The following is a 19,696-nucleotide window of genomic DNA, read 5'->3' on the forward strand; positions in this document are numbered from 1 at the left end:
ACAGCCAGGGGGAGAGGGGCGGGGAGTCGGCGGGCAGCAGCAGCTGCTGCGGCAACAGGTCTGCCTCTTTCCCTTTATCTAGCGTACAAGCCTCTTGATTGAGCCACTCTTACCCAAGGAGTATCTTCCCATTATCCACATCTAGAATTAGTCTCAGCCAATTTAATCGTCATACACCTCTAATCTATACACACACACCCTAGACCCAGCCACCTTTGAAGAGCCCCACCTATGAGTTTACAAGTCTCTGAAGGGACATCTAGATACCCGCCATAAAATGCTACTGAAGTCATTTTCAGTGACTATTCCACTTTTCTTAGTTCTCATAACAACCTAGGAGCTATCCTCCCATCACTTGGAAGCAGCCCAATTTAAAGAGAAAAATACATTCCAGTATGTTTACCTCAATAATTTCTTTAAATTCATTCTTTTCCACAAATTTGAAAATAGAGGCATAAAGAAATCATATTTCTTTAAAAATGGAACAAACATTCCCCTCACTAGTAAGTGGCCATCTAGATTTACAACTGGATTTAGATTTACAACTGGACTTTTGATTCTATCTTATTCTATTCAATCTTTCAAATAATATTTTCATCTAACTATTATGAGTAAACAGTGGATTATTTTTCCATGAGTTCATTATACAGTTTGCACTAGGTTACTTCCCAGAACATGTCCTTGGAGGGAAGCTTAGAAGTGTCCTAGTCCAGCAAGCCCAAATGAAAGACTTAGAATATAGACACATATTTACTTCATTTGAAACACATTCTAGAACTCTATCTGTATTTTTTTTTCGGAACCGGGGATTGAACTCAGACCCTTGCGCTTGCCAGGGAAGTGCTTATTCTACTGAGCAATCTTCCCAGCCCCCTCTAGCTGTATTAGCACAGGCCCTCTTTGAAGCTATTTCTTTGAAAAAGTTCTGGTGAAAAATGATTACTTTCTTGATGGTTTTATTAAAATTAACTTTTAGAATTGAAATAAAAATGAAAGGTGATAATGAGTTGCTTCATGATAATAATAAATGGTCAAAAGAATGCTTTGAAAATAATAAATTATTATTAAAATCTTTCAGAATGACTTTAGGTCCTGATATGTATATTGTTCGGTTTTGGAAAAAAAATATTTTAGGGCCTGAGAGATAGCTCAGCAGTCTAAGCACCTGTGGGGCAAGCACAAGGACCCAAGTTCAATTCCCAGCACTGCATGGTGTGCCACCCCACTGACTCCTGAAACCAGGCGTGGAGGCACATGCCTGTAATCCCAGCACTGGATAGGCCAAGACAGTAAGATCGGTATGAGTCCAAGCTGCCTAGCCAGATCCTGTCCAAAATAAATAAATAAATACTTAAAAAATGTTTTAAAAAATAAAATTTTTAATATGTAAATTTCCAAATAAAGCTACTTAATTTTGAGTTCTCACTAGCACTGGTTAAAGCTTATGATTTTTTTTTTAATTACATGATCATAGTAGTATAGTGTGAATGTTGGTAGCATCCCCCAAACATATAAAAGACTGGGTGCCCAGAGTGCCATCTTTGGAGGTCCTGTGGGCCTTTAATTGGTGAGGCCTCCTGGCAGCTCTTAGGTCTCTAAAGGCATGATTTTTTTTTATAGAGTTTCACTGAGCAGAGATCCTCCTGACTTACAGTGATCCTCCTGTCTCAGCCTCCTCAGCACTGGGATTACAGGCGTGCACCACCATGCCCAGTTTCAGTGGCTGGCATTGTGAAAGGCGGGCATGGCTTGCACTAGCAGGGATTGAACTTGGGTCCCTGTGCTTGCCAGGCAGGGGCTTGGACTGCTGAGTTCTCTCCCCTGCCCAAGGCATGTTTTTGAAGGGGATTGCTTTGTCTCTCTGACTCGTGCTCAAGGGCACGGTCCCTGCTCTGACACATACTCACAGCATGAGGTACAAACAAGTGGGTTGCCCTGATCTCAGACTTGAACCTTGGGAACCGTGGGCAGAAATAGATCTCTTCAATTTGTAAGTAACCTGTCTCAGGCCTTTCCTCATAGTGACACTAAGGTGAAGAATATTTATTTAAAAACGACAATTGTGATAGTAAAGAATAGGAGCTTTGGAATTCTGTAGTCAGTGACAAGATGTTCGTCCACTCACAGCCATGTAGAGCGCTGTGAACTGACTGGGACAGTCGTTGCAGTGGTCTTACTGCGGGGGTCTTCGTTATAATATCATAACAGGAGTCACGACCACGTTTATTACTGATACAACCACATAAAAATTTGAACTGTCCGTCTTTTGCTAGGCATACTTTTGGTTGGTAGGAATTTTATGTGATTTCAGAGCCTTGGATACAGGAGTGTCAAAGTCATTGTCCTTGTGATTTTGATGCTTATTACAATTTCTTGACACATTGCCATTTGAGGAAGGCAGGTATATTTGTTTCAACCTAGACAATGGTACTGTATGGATAGGGATTGTAGTTAGACTACCGGGGCACATGGGCTAAATAATAGTTCTTTACCCTGAGATACTTTTACAATAACTGAAATACGATTAATAATTTATTATAACTTAGTAACAAATTTGGTTTTAACAGGAAGATCACTACGAGTCTGATCTAGTAGTGAAGTCCTGAACACCCTGTAGAACCTTCCATAAAATTAAAAAAAAAATGGTTTTAAGAATACATATTTAGCATTTTCCCTACTAAGCTTTTGTATTTCTTTATTTCTTACTTATTTATGCTCAATGCCATTATTAGTCGAGTTACATTTAAGTTCAAGCTATAGGGGTAGAATTTGTATTTAAAGATACATTATTACCTTTCATGCATTTCTAAGACTAAAATTGCTCTCATGGTCAAGTACAAAAACAAGAAGGATTTCCATAGGATAATTTTTGTGTGCTTTTTTTTTCTTTTTTCTCTACCAGGTATTGAACTCAGGACCGTGTGCTTGCCAGGCAAGCACTTATTCTCCTTATTCTATCTCCCCAGCTGTTTATGTGCATTTGGAAAAATTGAGTTAAGATAAAACAAGTTTTCGTTCAATGAGTACGTCTTAATTATCTATGCTACAGTTACTATCAAATTTCCTCCTCTCACTGGCTTCTTTATTCTTTTTTTGGAGTACAGTGTAAGGGACACTATGATTCAAAGAGCAACCATGTACCTCCAGACCCACATGTGATCCATCAATTATGGTTGCGTTATAGTATAGATATGATATGAAGATTGGGGAAGAATTCAATTTAGATTCTGAAAGCTTCCAAACTCTTAATTGGCAAATGCTCCATATTTTTATAATGATAAGTGCACAGAAAGGTTTTAAATAACTGTCAGAACAATACACAGGTTTGCTTTTATTCCCCTCAGGGCTCGTCCTGCAGCTACGCGGAGTGATGCTCCATGCCTGGGTGTGCGGACGAAAGGCAGCATTAATGCACTGCATGACGCAGAGCATTCCTGGGATGCCACAGCATACAGTGCAGAGCGGCGTCCCAGGGTCACAGGCACCTGCTTCAACTTCACAGCAGAAGGGCAGAAGCCACATTACTCTACAATAACAGAAAGTGTGAAAATACTACGTATACTATATATGTATATATTTGTGCATGGAAAATACAAATAATTTAGAAGGATCCGCTTTATTAATGAAACAATGATAAGAGGTTCTAAGTTTTTCATAATGGTAACTTTAAACAGTGTATGATACTTATTAAAATAACCTGCTTCTGAGAATGCTACTAACTGAGAACGCTGTTCTGTGAAATAACAAGACACAAAACTATAGATGGCAAAATTTCTAAAAGATCTGTTATTAATATATATATATACATTTCCCTTCCATTTTCAATCTTTGGGGTGCATTCAGGCCTCCCCTTGTTTTTTGAGAGAAATACAAAGTGAATATTTATATTTTTCAGATTTATTAATCCTGTAATAAAACAAGGAGGGGGAGGATGCTTTATAGTGCCTTACTAGAGTCATACGCTTTCCAAAGTTTTGATAGATATTTTCCATTGCTAATTTGGTATAGCTGAAAAATGCTTTCCTTCATTTTCGTATATAATTCACATAGATTTCCTTGGTGTCTAATTTTATTTCACAGAGTATAATTCCAAAGCAAAATACACTGATTGGTACTACACAAAATTTGTTTCTAGCTTAATACAGATACAGCTGAGTACCCCTCCCGCCTCTATGCCCTAAAGTTGCTCCTGATATGCAAAAGTTCGACTGGCTGTGGTGTGAAGCGGTCCTGTCCTCCCTATCTGTACTGTTTTAAAGTTCCAAGACAACTAGAAGGTGAACAGTGAAAATACATTTCAGCATGAATAATACAAATAATTTAGAAGGATCTGCTTTGTCCCCGAAACAAAGATAAGAGATTCTAAGCTTTGCATACTGGTAGCTTGAAACAGCGCATGCTACTTATTAAAATAAGTCAACAAGCTTCTTTTGCTACTAACTGGCAATGCTATTCTGTGAAGTAACAAGATGAAAAACTATGGGTGGCAAGACTTCTGAAAGATCTGTTAGAAGAAGTGAAATATCATATAGTACCCTGTTAAGATGAATGATTATTTTATGTGTAAGAAAAATAATAAATTTAATTAAAATAATTGTTTAAAACTTTAAAAAGGTATGATTACGAAAGATAAGCAAAACATGAAATAGTTTCAAAACAGGTTGTTAGGACAGATACAATAGTTGATACACTGTGCATTGCTGTCTTTCTAGTAGTTATTCAGAGGAGATTTATACATGCTATCTTGTCAATATTAGCAGAAAACTCTCTTATTAATGAACTAAAAGAAACTAGCTGTGTACAACCTTAATTATCTTATATATACAATTTATTTTTTTGTTTTTTTTACTTTTCTCCTTTCTTCATTTTCCCTTTACGGTATGGGGAGAAAAGAAGGAAGGGAAATGCATATATACGTATATATGCATTAAATATGAATAAATATTAAAATTCTTCCTGCCCTCTTACAGATACAGAGAGAGAGAGAGAGAGAGAGAGAGAGAGAGAGAGAGAGAGAAGATAGCTAAGATAACTTTACTACTAATTTCTATTGGTTTACAGAAAGGAATAATTAATGTTTAGATTTTTCAATTAATTTTATTGAGAAACAAATAGCAATGAGATAGATTCAAAACCGACTAGTAGGACGATTTCAATAATTAAAGCATTACATATTGTTGTCTTCGTAGTGGTTATTCATAGTACAAGATGCAGACATGATATCCTGTCCAGACATTATTAGTACAAATCTTTCTTCTCACTGAATTAAGAGAAAGTAGCTGTATATCTATCCTAACTAATTTGTATATACAAATACAAAATGGTCCTTCATTTGTATCTCTTTTTTTTTTTTTGCTTGCTTGCTTAGTTTTGTCAGAGATGGATTCTCTCACCATTTAAACATTGTAGGTGCATGAATTTATCAAAATAATTCAATATAGTGCAGTAAGTAGTCCATAAGTAGTCCGTAAGAGTAGTGGGTTATCCGTAGGACTGACAATGTCAGAAGTTGTTGAGTTGGCATATTAATATGGCTTTATTTTTTTACCTCATTTTTATACTTTTCTGCTGAATGGTTAAGACCAAGATAAAGAAAGACCTATATACCAAGAAATGTAACTTTTGTAATGTTTAATTCTTTGATCAATCATGCATGCCTAAATCTGGTAATCCTATCAACTACCTTGGAGATTACGATACGCAATATACAAACCATTGTTAATTTCCTACTGTCTTGTTTTGAAATTTTGTATTGTTTTCATTTTTTGTTGTTTTTTTTATTTTTGTTTTTTTCTGCTTAAAATAAATAAGGTATGATAATTTAAAATAGTAGTAATAACAGTATTTTGAATTGTATGATTAAAAAATAAAAGAAATATATGATTGTGTTTTTACTTCAGACCTTTCATGTCATAGGTAGTACTTTTTTTTCCGGAAGGAAGGAAAGTTTTGAAGACAGAAAGATTTATCTTTAATCATCAAATTAAGTTGATGACTCAGCTGTAAGCTGAGGACTACTTGCAATATATTGAATAATCTCTAATGTACTCTTCTTTGCAAAAATCAATGATATTTCAATAGTAAACCTATATGCAATTAAGTTATATTCACTTTGCTTTAAATCAGAATATTATTCACTATCAACTGAAATCCCTAAACTAACATCAAATACCTGAAAAGGGCTGTTGCTGAGCATTTTTTGTAATTAACTTAAATTTACAAAAACCATCCATTGTTTTATTTTTCTTTTATTTATTCATTTTTTTATGTATTTGGTATAGGGCCTCACTACACAGCTCAGACTCTCAGTGATCCTCCTGTTTTCAGCTACCCCAGCACTAGAATTACAGGTGTGCATCACCATGGCTGGTCTCAGTGGTTGGCACAGTGTGCATAACGGGGGCCGGAGCTACATGTGGTGCTGGGATTGAGCCCCAGCCCCTGTGCTTGCCTAAGCAGCTGCTTAGACTGCTGAGCTATCTTGCCAGTCCTATTTGTTCTTTTATATTTTTATTTTTTGTGTTTTAGGGAAGGGCCTACAGGGTCTCACTGCTAGATCGGACTTGCAGTGATCCACCTTTTCACAGCCTCCCAGGAGCTGGGATTCCAGGCACGTGCCACCATGCCCAGTCTCAAATACTGTCTCAGGGCGCCCCAGGGGTGGGGCTGGCATTGCAGACCCAGGGATCAAACCTTGGTCCCTGCACCTGCTTGTAGGTGCCCCTTTGTTCTTTTACATAGAAATTATATTTTAGACAAAGACTGATGAGGATATTAGTGTAGCAATTGATTAGATGTAGTTCCTGCACTTGAGACCTTAGTACAAAACAATATTAAAGCCTTGATTTTGATAAATGTATTGAAATTATGTGTGCTCATTTTTAAAAGGAATTTGCACTTAGAAGAGACATAATATTTGTTATTAACACATATATGGTTCAGAAGTAAGTGGTATCAATCGACAGAGAGAGATGGAGCAAAAATGATGAAACAACCGTGGCAAATGTCAGTTTGGGGGAAATCTGGGGAAAGAATGAGTGATACCTGTGTACAGCCATGCTATGCTTTGACAGCTTAAAGCATGCTGCTGTTGTGTGGATCTAAAGTATCCTGCAGAGGGGATTTCACTGACCTTATCAGATGCAAAAGCTACAGCTCTTATTGCATAGGTCTTGCTTTACCTTAGTTTTAACCATCCAGCAGAAAAGTATAAAAACGAAGTATAAGAAGTAAAGCCATGCTGTTATGTTGAGCTGTAGGGGACTCAGGTCAACTATTTCTGACATTGCCAGTGAAGCGGAAGACCCAATACTATTATGGGCTCCTGGACTCTTTTGCTGAGTTAACACACCTATAATAGTCAAATAACGAAACTAAACAAGAAAAGAGGATACAGATGAATATCTATTTTGTATATGTGTATTCAAAATGATTAGGATAGATATATAGTTACACTCTCTTAATGAATAGAGGGATTGATTCTAATGGTGTTTGTAAATAGGATATCATGTCCGCATCTTGCACAACAATTAACCACTAGGAAGAATGTATGCAATGTTTTAATTATTGAAACTGTCCTACCAATTTGGTTTGAAAAAAAATAAAATAAAGAGTCCTGCAAAGGGCTCATGTTCTGAGGTGGGGCCCAGGCAGAGGAAGCTCTTGTTGGAGCGTGACCTCAAGGGTGCATTGGTGTTGCTGGGTGCTCCTTGCTCTTTTCTGTTTGCTGGCCCCCACAGGTCAGTCAGCTTTACTCTCCTGTTCCCTTCGACCAGGACATACCTATGCTGGAGCCCATCAATCATTCATCTGTAGAATCTTCTGAAACATAAGCTAATATCAACCTCTTTCGTTTAAGATTGTCGGTTATTTTGCTCTAGTGACAGGAAAGTGACTAATAAGGAAAACTGGTATCAAGAGTGGAGCTGTTGCGGTGATGGCCCCTGATGGAGGGTGCGGTTTAGAAGCCTTGCAAACCTTGTCCAAGAGTTGGAAAATATTTGGAGATGTGAACTAGAGGAATTCTAGATTATTGCAATCAGAGTCTAAGTGGAGGTACTGGTAAGAGTTTAAAAGAGCAGGACGTGGGCAGGAATGCAGACCAGCTCAGAATATTTTAGTCAGGGAATAGATTACACATAGATGGAAAATTATGTCTCTTATGCTCTGGTCAAAACTTTGTCTACATGTTGCTCATGCCTGGAGACTTTGTGGAAGTTTTAGATTAAGGGTATAGGAGTAAGTAGTCTGGCAGAGGTAACATCAAGATTTCTCATAAAGTGGCCAAAACCTATCTATCACATTCTCAAGGGTGGAAAAAGAAAAAAAAATCTTTACTATGAGAAGAAAGTCCCCAGGAAGCCCAATCAATCAGGGTTGCTGAGGAAAGTGTTTTCAATCATTCATCCATGCAGATACTCCAATGCTACTGCAGCCATGGTATAAGGGGGCCCAGCCACTGATCCCCTGGGGCAAAGCCCTTGGTGCTACCACCATGGTGCTGGTATTTTAGGCATGCAAAATGTAAAAGACGTGGTTCACAGAGACTTTTACCCAATTTCAGAAGAAGGCCTTGGAAGCTCCCAAAAGAGGGCACATATGAAGTATGAGTTGATCTGACAGTGTAACTGTCAGAGGTAGGACCTACTGGGCATGTGGAATGTGGGAAGACTCAGGCCAAGATGGAAGTCATATAGGTCAGAAGCCACAGAGACTAAGGGCTGGGGCTGTCCAAGCCCCTTGGAGTTCACATTTCACAATAACCAGGCCCAGGTGCTGGACATGCAACTGTAGGACTTAATGTTTTTCCTTATGAGTTTGGCTCTTACATTCCTCCTAGATACATCTTCTAATTTCTCCTATCTGTAACTGGACTGTTTACCCTGTGCCTTTACATATTGAAAGTCTGAACTTTTTTTTGATTCTAATAGGGGCTTATAGCTAAGAGTTTGCTTTGAGTCTCAGAAGTAGCTTTGGACTTGATTGTCTCAGCAGTGCTGAAATTGTGAAAAATTTGGCAACTCTTACACAGGGAATAAATGCAGTTTCTGTAATAATGTGACATAAGCCTTTTGCGGGCAGAGGTATAATGTCATGATTTCGATTTAAAGTGCTCCCAAAAGTGCAGGTCAAGGGGCATGACCTGGAAGGGTACATCCTTGTCTTTGACTTTCTTTTCTTTCTTCCTGCTCGCAGGCTGCCCCGGGTTAGGCGGCTTCGTCTTCCATGCCCTCCCTCACACTGTCTTTACCCTGGAGCCAAGCAACCACACATGGAATCTTCTGAAATGTAAAATAAAAATTATCTTCACCTTTCAATTGTGTGTGTTGAGTATTTTGTCCCAGTGATGGTATCTACTAATACACAGGAGAGTGTTCAAACAGAGGAGGAAAGAAAGAGATGAAATCCAATTATAAAAAAGAGTATTAGTAATGTGATTCTCTGGAGCAAACTATTAAATGAGGGAAAGCTATCCTATAAGGTAAAATCTTGGGTGATATGAACTGATGCGTATCCCAGACCCCAGAGAATGGCCTGGTACCGCTTTCCGCTTTCCCCAGGCACGCAGAGGGTCATGGGAGGTGAGAGAGTATGTTTTCTTTTCTTTATTCTAAGATTCAGACTAAAGTGGTTTGTTCATTTAATTGCAGAATTCCAATATAAGATAGTTTTAGGTGTGACAGTACTTCATTTTTAACTATCTGCAGGAACAAGAATCCAAGTACGAAAAGTACAAAAGTTTCTAAAACTTAATTTTGGATTGCATTTATGACTAGAATTTTTAAAACATCATACTAATTAATGTATATTCATGTTTATACCAAGGCAATTTGCAGCAATAAATTGTGAAAACTGCCTTGATGCTAGATAAGAGACAAATAAAGAAAACTATATATGTATGTATATTATATATAATAAGAATATTCCTAGATATTAAAGAATGAAATCACATTATCTGTAGGAAAATGGGTAAAATTAAAAATCATCATGTTGAAGAAGTTCGTCACACTCAGAAAGTTAAATTACAGTATGGTAAGAGGCTTGTTCTAGATGGGAACCCTAAAAACACATAAAAACCTAAAGACATGATTAAAATAAGGGCAAGTATAGGAAGCTAGAAGGTAAACTTCTGGACGCAAGGGAGGTAATAAGCAAGAGCGAGAAGCAGAGACCCAGGCAGGAAGGCTGACACTGACTAAGATGCGCTCATTACATGTCCCTCTTGCTGAAGTAACCTCGTTATTCATGCGATACATACATATGGACTAAAAGACACAAAAATTACTGTTTTAGTGTGAAATATGACAGCTACAGATATTGCTCATACTCATTTTCCAATAATATCATTTATACCTCAATTATTCTTTCATTGTAGGCATTCAGGTAGGAATGATTGCCCTGATTTGCCTATTTCCTGACTTTTTGAAGATTCAACTTACTAAAATATAGACCTAAAAAGCACGATTTTTCCATATAAAATATGTATCTCTGCTTAGTGTCCTACCATCTATTTTTTAAGTTGTTTGCTCTTCCTTGCCTATCCAATTTGACTTCACTTCATCCCTTCATAAACGTTATCTCCCCTTCAGGAAATATAATTCTTTCTACTAGCAATTTACAGAAGCAAATAATATGGCCCAGAATAGTTTTTCTACATATACACCTGAATAGTCTAATTTATGTTAGTGAGGGAACTCTCTCACTCTCTCAAATATATAGATGGAAATGAATATATTTCCATTTTTCAAAATTGTAAATGATTTTTTTCTTTAAGTTTCTTTAAGCTTTTCTTTAAACTTCAATTCATCGTATCTAATTTATTCATCTACTGCATTGTTCTACTTTATTTATTTTTTTAAATGGATTTGGTACAGGGTCTCACTACTCAGCTCACACTTGCAGTGAGCCTGCTGCTTTCAGCCTCCCCAGCGATGAGATTATAGGCATATGCCACCAGGCCCAGATAATGTGGCCAGTTCAGGTGCCCAGGGGTGAGGCTGGTGTGGCATGTGGTTGTGGTGCTGAAGATGGAACTTTGGTTGTTGTGCTTGCCTAAAAAGGTGCGTAGTCTGCTGAGCTACCTCACTGGCCTTGGTTTATTTTTTTGTTATGTTTTTAAAATCTATATTTATATTGTAAACACTTTAACGGTGCATACTTTAAGAGAAACCCTCAAATACAACTAAATGGTAATCTATTAACTCATTTTCCAAATGTCTTACTGGAGAGAGATGTTCAATATTATATTTCAATGTAAATTAATATATTTTAAATCTTTATGTTACCTTAGAATTTCATAAGTATAAAATAATACTATTAAATCTCATATAGTTGCTTATTTTAAATATTGTATCTAGAAATGTCAAATTATTGCACTAAGTAGGGAGAAAAATACATGAAGATTAGAAAAAAATCATGTAATCAGCATGCTAGAACTATTCAGATGTAGAAGACATGCCAAGCATATTTCCTAACATTAGCATCATTAAACTGAAGAACATCATGGTTGCCTTAAAAAAGAGAGTGAGTGGAGGGAGAGACACAGATGGAAGGAAAGGGAGGAGGAGGAATAGGGTGGGGACATGTTTCAGGGAAAGCACGCTTCAGCTTTTGGATAATAGAAATGTTCTTTAATCATTTATTTATTCAATAAATATGAATAATTACAGCATGCTAGCAGCTTTTGATTTAAATCCTACAAATATAATTGTGCTCATTTAAACAACTTCCACATCCTCCTGATGTATAAGTTCTAACAATTGCATTTAGTTGAACATAAAGATACAAATAAGGAATTATTACTCATCCTGTCTAAAGTGCTTGTTACAGACAGGAGAATTTAGAGTATAAAGACAGGAGCATGGAAGAGAAAACAAGAAGGATGAAAATATCATGAAAACTCTACTTGCAAATTGAATATTAGATAAAATATAGCATAAGATCGCAAATAAATGGTCTAAATGTATAATGTTCATACGCACTTCTGTGTATTGTAGCTATGGCTGTCATTTAATTATTTGCATTTTCCTGTAGGACAAAAAAATCACTTTGAAACAAAGAAACGTGCAACACATGGAATATTTTGTTAAAGATGTTACAAAGGAAGGAGATACACTTGACAGCATAAAGAGTACAAAATCAACGGGAGTTAGTACAGAGGAGAAGAATTAGATGCAGAGAAAGAGAAGATAATATTTTCCTTTGCCTCTAAACGTCTAAATGTCTATGGTCTCCAAAAGGCAGAAGGAAAAATCATCCGAGGGAATGAAGTATGGCATTAGGTCTTGGGAGGCTGATAAGGAAGCCCCGTTGCAGGACACCGTAAGAAGCCCGGTAACAGTAGGGGGATAGCAAGGATCCACATGTAGGATGGCAGGCACACGTTATAGTAGATTTTTGCAACAAGCGTTTTTCTCTTTCTTCAGTAATTTCACATCATGACACATAGGATAGCAAAAGAAAAGAAAAATAGGAACTGGTAGTGGAGACAGAGTTGGCTAACAAAGCAGGAGTCTGATCTCCCGATGAAGAGGGAGAAAGTTGGATCTCATTTTTTAAAAGCAGTATAATAGAGGTGAGAGGTGCACCTGTGAAGCCTATAAATTCCCCGTTCGTATACTTAGCCTAGATTGAGATCATTATCCACTACAGGAGAGTGGAAAAGTCTGATTCAATAATGGAAAAGGAGGGATGGTTGCGCCAATGGAATAATTGCTTCTGGAACTGAAAAGAAGTATACGTATTCTAAGGAAGAAAATACAAGGTAGCAGCTTACACCTAGCGGTGACTTGGAAGGCATTTGTTTTGCAATCACTCAGTCTTCTGTTACTTGCCTGACTCATGGATTAATGGATATAATCTTTCTACAGAAGCTGTGGTTTTTATCTAGCGGCACGCTTCGTGCAAGTACTGTAGTGGAGACCTAACATCTAAATTTACAACGAAATCCTCTGCAGTTTATAAGGTGTCTTATCCTATGGTCATCGCAAAGCTTTTAAAATGTAATCAAGAGAAGAATCAAGAAACTCAGTCTCACAAACTGAATTAAAAGGGACACATTCACATTTGCCTTTTATATCCATGTCAAAGATAGAGAGGCTGGGAGGCACTTAAACGGGGGGGGGGGCATCATATCTGTCACAAGCTGTATCCTTTTCTTCATAGGGAGGTTAGTTTTCAAGGCTATCCATCAATTAACCTTCACAAGAACAAGAATGAAGCCAAACAAAGAAACACTCCCAAAAGAAATGGCGTTGCTTCTAATCGTGCCTATATATCTTGCCCTGGGGATTTGAAGACAGAACAAAGACCTCTCTCTCCCCAGGCATGCAAAATGACACAGACACCTTGAAATAAATATATCAAATGTTGGTTGAACATATTGTAGACAGAATTACTATGTTTTTAAAACTGGGATTGGGGTTAAGGGAAGTAACTAAGATCATCCCTGTTGAGTTTCTGTCTTATGCTGTGATTTGTAATGCAGAAGCCCAAAGGATCAACCTATTTATTTATTTTTAAGTCTTGGCCTGATCTAGATTTGTTCATTGTACATATTTGGAATTATTAGTTTGATGATAGACGCACTATCAGAAAACCAGAGGAAATTGGTGAGATGGAAAATAAAGAGCCTGTGCTTGTTTTTAGATTTTTGTGGTTGTTGTTGTTGAAGAGATAATTGTAGTACAGATTGCTACTCCCTCTTTAAGCTAACTAGTAAGCCAGCTTGGAATACTGTGCAGGAATTGTGAAATCCACTTACCACAACATTTTAATTTCTTAAGTTTCTGTGTTTGCTGTATTTGAGAAACCATACTCATGCGATAGATAGTAATAGCCTTATTGTTTTTCCCACAGACAGTTAAAGAAACCTCACTTACACATTTTTAATAACATTAGTTACAAAGCCAAAATATCATTAATGGAAGCAAAGCAAAGACACCTGCCAGTGGGTCAAGGATGCAGGTTCTAGTGGGAAAAATTGCAGGTTCATTAAGCAAGATTGCAATAATGTTTCGGTGCACATTGGTTAAGCCACAGCTCCTCCATGAGTAATTATCAGCATGGGGTGATGTAAAAGGATAAGGATTTCATCACTACTATATGAGAGCAAAAGGACAAGGAGAACAAAACAAATTTGGAAACAGATAGAGATACACATGACAATGAAGTCCGAAAAAGGTTATATTCAAAGAATCAATCCAAAGACATGGAAGGAGTATCTAAAGCCAAGTTACTAGAGCAGGATGGTGGCAACCCCTCGAGCTCAAGATTTATTTGTTGGGTTGCTGAGAATGAAGGTGGGCCCGAGGTGCTGAGTTGAAGACCCTACTCAGCATATTTGAAAAATTAAGCAGTGTAGGTGTATTTCTATTCTAATATGCCATAGTAGGTAGGACTGCTTACCAGTATAAAGCACATTAACAACCAGGATGTCATACTGGTGCATACTTACTGAATATGAGCTTCAGACGATGCCTATGTGTGCTGTTGGTAGGTAAACTAACCTTCCAAAGCCAACCAAGTGAGAGAAACAAGTTCTAGTGAGGTTTTCAGTCTTTATTTAGCTGTTAGAAAACCTCTTCCAGGTGATAGGAGAACGTAGTCACCTCTGCTTTCTCTGCCAACAGCAGTAGTCAGTGCACCATCTGGGTTTTCTCAGAGGAAGGGCAATTCCACCAGAAGCCAGAAGGTCTCCCATTACTTAAGCCAACAGCATATCAGAATCTTAGTTTATACTTAATTCCCACAGCCAGATCACAGGTGAACACATCTGGGAATGCGCGCCGCAGTTGCAACTACTGATTCAAGCGTTCTCTGGTTTGCAGCCTTTCTTTCTCTCATTTCCTCCCTCACCTTTTCAGCTCCAAAGTGAGTTCAAACTCATGTTTGCATAGTACAGTGATATATTTGAATCAAACTTCTTGGAAGGTTGTCATACTTATGACATCTGTGACAATTGTGAGCACCACCATACACGAGTTCAGCAATGCCCAGGCTATACTGGCTCCAAAAGAAAACTATATTGCTCCTTCACCCCTATTATCAATACTGAAAAATGGCTTTACTGTTTGAAAGACACGTTTTTTGTATGTAAACAATAATCCATGTATATATGTTAATGGATAGCAACTAAATAGTCCTAAGTAAAATCTGTGAGTATTCTACAGAAGTGTTAGAGTGATCAAAGAGTACAATTTACTGACTGTGAATAAGAGACAAGTTTGGGATAAGAAAGACAAATAAATACAAGACAGTGTTATGTTTTAATTTTTTTTTCTTTCTTAAATAGCCTATGCTTACAAACTGCCAATGTAGTATTTTTTCTTTTCATTGATAGAAAGTTGTCAGTAGAAATGTGGTTGGTAAAATTGCCAAACATCAGGGAAGACTTTCAGTTTAAGCATTCAAATCGTTTGCCAACAATACCTCTATAAAATCCTGATTTTTTGTTATTCCACATTTTAAGTTACTAGCACAAAACTTACCTATTAAATAAAGTTTATTTTCTTAAATTTAAGCAGAACTAATATTAAGACTATATTATTTTGGACGTTTTAGAAACAAAATAATTGAATAACTGTATAAAAATTAAATTGTCAATAATATGAAAATTGATAGATTTGAATACTCTCCATAACCTTTTTAGACTTCAGGTTCAATGCATAAATATTTCAACATTTAGAAATGTTCCAAGGATCCTGATAACTACTGTCTCACAGCCCTAAATGTCTAGGGAACTCAGCATTACAAGCAATGGGTAAAAGTGAGTTTAAAAGTGCCCAAGTACTACTGTTCATTTACATTTGAGGAAATATACTGAATTATTGAATGTACGACCACTCTTTCAACATGATAGAAAATGCTGTTTGTTTCTTTCCCGTTCCTTTGCCTGTTCTTTCTGCTGAAAGCATCGGTTGGCTTTGTGCGACAGCAGTTGGAAGCACCCAGGGCGTACTCACCCGCCTGATTAGTTGTGATGCTGACTGCAGCGAACTGCCTTGGTGGGGAGCTCAGCTCCGACACCCCGTTAATTGCGTCGATCTCAAAGGTGTAGTTGGTGTGTGCCAGGAGGTCTGTCACGGTCACGGTGGTGTTGGAGAGTCCGAACTGCCGAGGGAGGAAGCGGACGTGTGGGCTGCAGGGCTCACACTGCGGCACGTTCCACCCGCACTTTTTACAGATGATGTTGAAGGTAATGTCCTTCCTGCCTCCTGTGTCCAGGGGCCAGCTCCAGTCCAGGATAACCGAGGTCTCATTTATATTAGAGATAACATTTCTTGGTGCTGACGGAGGTCCTGCAAAGCAGTTCACAAAGATTAATGGCCTCACTTCTGTGTTCCACTATAAGGAAAATAGATAATTTACAGTGGAGCTGAAAGAGGTAAATAACTAGCCTGTCTTTATTATCTACTTTTAACTCACCCTTAGAGGAGCCTTAAGATTATATACGCATGGATTCAACTGCACGGTCCTCCCCAAGGTAGGAGTGGGGGAGTTTTCAATCAGGTCTGAGGATGTGTTCACAATGTCTAGCAAAGGAATTTACCACTGAATTCAATACCCCTGTGAACAGTTACGAAAACTTTCATATTCCCTTTATAAATCTTAGTCTCTTCCCCCATGACCTATGGCCAATAGATAGCAAGAGGGAATAGAAATGTAGAAACACAGATCCCCTTCCCATCGCCTCCCTTCTCCTGTCAAGAGGAAGGCATGATCTTAAAACAAGATACGGAAAGTTTCTTTTCTTTCTGGGGGACACACTGCAGGAAGAGCTTTATGAACTAATTCATTTTGTGTGACACGTGTTGCATTTTTGGCGAGCCAAGCACGAAGACAGAGTCGGAGAAGCTTTTGGTTTGCACGTGTGTAATGGGAGGAAATGGGCGGATGCTCAAAAAGCACACATAGAACAAAAAACAAACAGCACAGTCTCAAGAAGAAGAGGAAGAAAAAAAAAAACAAACCAGCAAATATGGAGGCATGGGTTGCAGCAAAACTACTCACGGGTACAAGCCATGGATGGAGGGTCTTTGTCAGCTCGGAAGTAATTATTCTCACACCTGCAGTGCACTGAACCTTCTTCGTTCGTAGAGCTGTGAGGCGGGCATTTAGTACACTTCGCGTTACCGTCCGCAGCCTTATAGAAGCCCGGCCGACAAGCTGCAAACAAAACAGCTCTTTTAAAGTTCTGGGATGAGCTTGAGAACATACCTTGAAGACATGTCAGACAGTTTAGGGCTGTCAGAGCTTGGATGCATCATGAATGGAAATCAGTTTTTATTACTAGAATTTACAGCAGCATATACTGTGATGCAGGGTACATTTTTCTACATATACCCTTGAATTTGTACCAAGTGCTAAGGGAGAAACGCGCTACAAGATTTAGATTACTTTGGCTCTAGAGGATGATGAAATTTCCAGCTTGTGTTTTCACAGCTTTACTTGGCATTGGATTATTTGTGGAGAAAATAAAGCAAAGCCATGTCATCACAGAGTCATTCCCTTTTTAAAACATGAGGCAATGTGTACACTGGGAGCTGTGCTGCGGTTCGCAGTGCGTTACCCCAAACACTGTTTTCTGATTGCTGTAGGCGCCCACGACTCTGCCCTAAAAACTGCAAGCAACTCCAGGAAGGAATAAACCACAGCCTCCCGTGTATTTTAGGGTTCTTGGTCATAGTCGTTATGAGCCACAGATTTGTTTTCTTTTCATCTTTTATTTTCCTTAACTTCTATGGAAAACGCCATTATAATGATTGAAATACAGTCACTGGTCTGTATACGCACTACATAGGGGAAAAACAGGTTGCTTTCAAAATGATACACTTATCCAGTACAGACAAAGTATCTAAAAGTGTAGCTCGACTTAGTGTAATTGTCTTACATATTCTGGATGTGCTTTAACCCATGTGTCTGGTTATCAATCTGCGTCTATGATGATTAACTTTATAAGTTGAATGCCTATCATTTTGTTTAGTGAAATTCTGTATCACTTCTAGTGTATTTTTTCTTCTACCGTCTTTTATTCCCTTTAAAAATAAAAGAAGGAAATAACCCAGTGGTCTAATCTCCTGCCTGGCAAGCGCCAGGTCCTGAGTTCAAGCACCAGTACCACGTGCTGTGCTGGTCCTGGGTTCTCTGTGGGCCCTGAAATGGGAGTGGTGATGCGCGCCTATAATCCCAGCACTAGAGAGGCTGAGACAGGAGGACCACTGCGAGTCTGAGCTGCGTAGTGAGACCTGGTATCAAATATATAAAAAATAAGAGATTCAAAAGAAATAAAATACAATGAAGTGTGTCAATCCTCATTGACACACCTCATTTTTCTAAAACCCAATTTAGAAAACAATAAATAAAGGAATTTGATGTTGGAAAAATAAAATGGGAGAAAGGAATTGTGATGTCATACACATGTACCAAACTCCTACAGTGAATATAATCATTATGTATAGCAGACATGGACTAATAGAAGTCAAAATTGAAATAAAGAAATCCCAGTGAACTGAACATACTTCATGTGCATCATTTGATCAGTTGGGGCCAGTATATATAGTTGGCAAACATCTCCGCAGAGATAGCAGGTGTTGCATCTCTGCCAAATGCTTTCATATCTATTTTTGATATGTCCTTCCTTCAGCATCTAGTCCTAGGTAACAATTGATCAGCTGTCTGTCACTACACATTAGTTTGCATTCTCCAGAATGTCACATAAATGCAATTGTGTGCTACATAACCTTCTATGCCTGGGTTCTCTCATCAAAATAGCTTTTAGATGTATCATATTATTGTGTGTATCCATGGTTAACTCATTGTATTGGCGAGCAGGATTCCCCGTGTAAATCATAATTTATTTACATATTCAACTGCTGATGGACTTCAAGATTTTTCTAGTTTGAAACTCAAAAATAAAACTCCTTCCAATATTCATTTCTAGATGTTTGTAGAAACATAGGCAGTATTTTCCTGTGGGTAAATACTGAAGGGTAGAATGGATGGTTCATATATTAAGTGTATATTTAAGTCTTTTGGAAATTGTCATTTAAAAATAATTACATCAATTTACATTCCCATCAACAAATTACGAGATCTTAGTTGCTCCCCTCTTTATCAACATTTGGTCTCTTCAATTTTGGTCCCTCCAAGAAGTCTGTGATAGGATCTCATGGTGGTTTCAAGGTGAAGTTCTTTTATAAATAAGGAAATAAAGCATCTGTACTCGTACTTCGGGACCACTTACGTATCCTGTCTGGTAAAGTGCTCAAATCTTTTGATCATTTCTTTATTGTTATAGCTCTTTGTATATTCCAAATTTAAGTCTTTAGTTTTATGATCATTGTGAAGCTATTTTCTCCAAATGTACAATTTGTGTTTTTGTCTTCTTTGTGGTGTCTTTCCAAGAAATGAAATTTTGATTTCAATAAAAATTTGAGACACTTATGAATTGTTATTTGATGAAAGCTCCCATACCAACTATGTTATGGTCATTCTTCCTGGACATATCTATATACAGCATTTTTTGTAAGACAAATGAACTGGTTATCCAACATTGATTTTAGCTCAATGTTTATTAGCCACCCTTTAGTTTTACTGTTCTTACATAATTGTGTTTCACTTATATGACTTTCATTTAGCCTGAGAAAACCCAGAATACCATGGCAATTTCATTTGACTCATTTTCATATGCTTGGAA

At 37.7% G+C, this 19,696-nt stretch overlaps 1 protein-coding gene across 1 annotated transcript in view; it reads right to left on the reverse strand.

Moving 5' to 3' along the window:
- The window catches only part of Epha3 (EPH receptor A3), a 383,817-nt gene that overhangs the window by 112,330 nt on the left and 251,791 nt on the right, over positions 1-19,696 (reverse strand). The window contains exons 4-5 of the mRNA XM_023719233.1: positions 17,011-17,166; positions 15,963-16,298 (exon numbers count right to left, since the gene is read on the reverse strand). Of these exons, the coding sequence (XP_023575001.1) occupies positions 15,963-16,298; positions 17,011-17,166 (492 nt within the window). The remainder of the gene's footprint in view (positions 1-15,962; positions 16,299-17,010; positions 17,167-19,696) is intronic.

Source organism: Octodon degus, unplaced genomic scaffold, assembly GCF_000260255.1.
Source record: "Octodon degus isolate 3935 unplaced genomic scaffold, OctDeg1.0 scaffold00066, whole genome shotgun sequence".
Lineage (NCBI taxonomy): Eukaryota > Metazoa > Chordata > Mammalia > Rodentia > Octodontidae > Octodon > Octodon degus.